The sequence below is a fragment of the Cnephaeus nilssonii genome, assembly GCF_951640355.1.
Source record: "Cnephaeus nilssonii genome assembly, chromosome: 19".
NCBI lineage: Eukaryota > Metazoa > Chordata > Mammalia > Chiroptera > Vespertilionidae > Cnephaeus > Cnephaeus nilssonii.
The window spans coordinates 36432153-36436468 of NC_137090.1; the positions used below are offsets into that span (position 1 = coordinate 36432153).

The 4316-nt window shown below is 42.8% G+C and overlaps 1 protein-coding gene across 1 annotated transcript; it reads right to left on the bottom strand.

Moving 5' to 3' along the window:
- Positions 1 to 1385: 1385 nt before the first annotated feature.
- On the bottom strand, positions 1386 to 2330 carry LOC307115586 (olfactory receptor 1E5-like; the record flags this gene model as incomplete). The annotated part of the gene is made up of 1 exon (XM_079798848.1): positions 1386 to 2330. One exon carries the CDS (start codon positions 2328 to 2330, stop codon positions 1386 to 1388), a length of 945 nt encoding a protein of 314 aa, XP_079654974.1.
- Positions 2331 to 4316: the final 1986 nt, after the last annotated feature.

Consider the following 4316-nt stretch of genomic DNA (forward strand, 5'->3'; position numbering starts at 1 on the left):
GTGGTCATAACATTACCCTGTGTTTGTAGAAAGGTGTGGGCCACATCACTAAATAATCCAAGGGCAGTTTTCTCATCTTATGGAAAAGGAGATAAAGTTATTATAGTTTATCTCCCTTTCCACAGGTTTCTTGTGGGTTTGTATTTATGCTCCCCCGCCACGCCCCCAGCAGCCCCAGCGCCTCCACCTCAGGCCTTGGGGCTGCTGGGTGCCAGGCCTGCGGGTTTGTGTCTCCAATCCACCCCCCCACCCCCAGCCCCAGGTCCATGGTGGCGGGGCTTGGGTCTGCTGGGTGCTTGGGCCTCCCTGCAGGTTTGTATCTCCGTTCCGGCCCCCTGCAGCCCCAGCACCACAGTGGCAGGGCTTGGGGCTGTTGGGTGCTGGCCTCCCTGATGGTTTGTGTCTCAGATCCGGACCCCTGCAGCCCCAGCACGGCCATGGCGGGGCTTGGGGCTGCTGGGTGCCGGCCTCCCAGCTGGTTTTTGTCTCCCATCCACCCCAGCAGACCCAGCGCCACCTGGCTGCTATGGGCCTCGCCATCTTGGTTGGGTTAATTTGTATACTCACTCCTATTGGCTGGTAGCGTAGCAGAGGTACGGTCAATTTGCATGTTTCTCTTTTTATTAGGTAGGATGAATGGGTTACAAACAAAATCAAGAACGAAATAAAGAACTTCCTGGAAACAAATGAAAATGAACAGACAACAACCCAAAATCACTGGGACACAGCAAAATCAATCCTGAGAGACAATATTGTGAACACTTGCTGAGGAAGACGTAAATTAAGAATTTGTACTCAACAACAAAAAAGTCCAGTTTAGCAGAGGTAATCAAGAGAGTGAGAAGTTTGTGTTTTCTTCAATAAATTTATGATAGTTTATCTCCCTTTCCACAGGTTTCTTACGGGTTTGTATTTCTGCTGCCCCCCCACTCCCCCAGCAGCCCCAGTGCCTCCACCTCAGGCCTTGGGTCTGCTGGGTGCCAGGCCTGCGGGTTTGTGTCTCCAATCCACACCCCCACCCCCAGCCCCAGGTCCATGACTTGAGAGAACAAATATTTTTAAAGCAGAATTTTGGTTAAAAAACACGTGATAAATTATAGCTTTAATAACTAGAGACACATAGATCAGTTCAAAGTTTTTAAATAATCCTTCTTCAGGGTCACCTGAGATAATAAAAAGGAAGACTTTGCTAACCAGTCACTGAGATCCCATTTCTGAGTTCAACTATGCACCTCCCCATCATCTCTTTTATTTACTGTACAATTGTTTAGAATGTAATTTCTTTTAAAAACATCAACACTAAAAAGAAAGTGTGGATTATTATCCCAATATTAAAAGTAATATATCTACTGAATAAAGTTATGCAAAAATACTAAGTTTTACCATCATACAGAAAAAGAAGTTTTCATTTTGAAAAACACTTTCCCCAGGGCTCCCTTCATGTCTCTGTTCCTCAGGCTGTAGATGAAGGGGTTCAGCATGGGCGTCACCATAGCGTACATCATAGCCATGACCATCTCCTTCACAGTAGAATTGTCAGCTGATGGGCATAAATATAGGCCAATAACTGTCCCATAGAACAGTGACACCACAGCCAAGTGGGAGCCACAGGTGGAGAAGGCTTTGCGAATACCTCTAGCAGAAGGGACCTTGAGGATGGACAACACAATTCGTGCATAGGACATGATGATGAGTAGGAATGGGATAACAAGAATGAGCCCTCCCATGATAAATATCGCCAACTCATTGACTCGAGTGTCAGAGCAGGACAGCTTCAGCAGAGCAGACATGTCACAGAAAAAGTGAGGAATCACAATGTCAGCACAAAAATATAACCTGGCCATGAGCAGAGTGTGTAACATGGCATCCAACGTGGTCAGCCCCCAGGACAGCGCCACCAGAGTGAGACAGAGCTTGGGGCTCATGATGGTGGTGTAGTGCAGGGGGAAGCAGATGGCCACATAGCGGTCATAGGCCATGACCACAAGGAGGAAGCTCTCCAGGTCTCCAAAAAGCAGGAAGAAGTACATCTGTGTCAGGCAGCCTGCGTAGGGGATGGATGGGACTTGGCTCTGCATGTTCTGAAGCAACTTGGGCATTGTGACAGAGGAGAAGCAGAGGTCAGAGAAGGACAAGTTACTGAGAAACAAATACATGGGCATGTGGAGCTGAGAGTCCAGGCGAATCAGGAAAATGATGAGGAGGTTCCCCAGGATGGTGGTAACATACATGATCAGGAACAGGGCATAGAACAGGTTTTTCTGCTCTGACTCGATGGGCAGGCCCTGGAGGAGGAACTCTGTGATGGCAGTTTGATTCTGTCCTGCCATATACTTCTTCAATGCCTTTAAGTAGAGACAACAGTGTCCATTAAAATCTGAATTTAAATAAAACATATTTTGTACTATATGGTCTATTAGATGGTCTGCAAAAATATGTTATGTCAGTTTCATCACAATAATATAACTTCTAGACCTTAAATCTCTATAATCAGAATCCTTATGATGGAAAGCCTTATTTTCTTCAATTCTCTTTAACAAGTGACAATATTCCAGCCTTTCTAAAACACTCTTATCTATTTCCTTTAACACAATAGACATTGCTTTTCCTCGTATCTGCCTTCCTAGAAAGCCTCAGTAACTGTAATTGGCTTCTGCTCTGTCAATTTCTTACATGTTGAGGTACCAGGGCTTTTCGTAAACATAGTTCTCTTAGAATTCCACACATACCACCAAGGGAAACTCAACAATTCCAAAGGCTTTGATAACTATTTAAAATTCAATTGTACATGACTCTCTAACTTGTAAAATTGTATACTCATTTGCTTAATGATTATCTTTCCTGGGATGTATCACACACATTTTAAACGAAGCAGATTCATGATCTCATCTTGCCCCTCTCTCTTCCAATCTTGACCTCCTCTAATTTCCTATATCTCAGTAAGGGAGATCCAGGTTCTCCAGTCAGAAACCAGAGAGTTTTCATTCCTTACTCTCACCATCATACAATCTGCCAACTGTCCTATAGATTTTCTGCTTCTTGTCAACTCCTTATCTCAGTTGTCACTAATCAAACCAGGATTGCATCATAACTTGTCTGTACTATTGAAACAACCTCTTAATTCATCTCCCTGCTTCCGTACTTGGACACTGTCCTTTGATGTACTTCTTTGACACTGTGGAAGTCTAAAATGAAAAACAGATCCTCATTCTTCCTTAAGTATTCATGGATTCTCATTGCCCTGAACATACAGGCAAAATTCTTTTTTAAAAAAATAAATAAACATTAAAAAAAAACAAAACCATTTGTTCCACCCTGGCCAGGCAGCTTACTCCCTCTGCTCCTTCCCCTGGCTTGCCCCCACTTAGTCCCTCTCTCCCCAGACCAGATGAGAACCCAATGCTATGTTTCCACAGCATCCTGTGCTTATCCCCGCAGCACTCAGTCCCATGGAGGTTATTTGTTTATAGCTGTCTTTCCTACTAAATAGTAAAGGCCATGCATCAAAGGCCATGAGTGCCAAAGGGCTAGCACCTGGCACAGTGCCTAAATGAAGCTGATGTTTCATAAATATTTATCGGCTGTGCTTCAGGCTGAGACATGCATTTCTCCAACTTCAAAGTCAGCACAAGTTCTTTTAAGTGACTGTCACTGCTCCTACTAAATTTTCCCAGAACAAGAACTCACTGGCCTCAACCCTTTCACACTAAATATGACAATTTACTACAGAATATATGGGTGTAATGTTGTGCCCATGGAAAATGTCAGGGTACCTCAGATTCACTAGGCTTGTCACTAATACAGATTATAAATATAATAGAGATATATAGCTATTTATAGATAGATAGATAGATAGATAGATAGATAGATAGATAGATGATAGATAGATAGATAGATAGATAGATAGATAGATAGATAGATATAGATGATTGATAGATGATAGATAGATAGATAGATGATAGATAGATAGATAGATAGATAGATATAGATATAGATAGATGATAGATAAATAGATAGATAGATAGATAGATAGATAGATGATAGATAAATAGATAGATAGATAGATAGATAGATAGATAGATAGATAGATAGAGATAATCTATTGGTTCTATTTCTCTGGAGCACCCTGACTAAGACACCTTAATGTGCCTAAAAGCAAACAAAGAAAGCAGAGAAGAAGCACTGAGAGACAGGGGAAACTCCTTCATAAAGACAAAACTGAGTCCAGTTGCTGGGATTGTTGCCCCCTGATGCTGTTTGATCCAGCCACATAGACAGTTTTACATTTGGACCCTGCACTGACAACACAGTGAGGG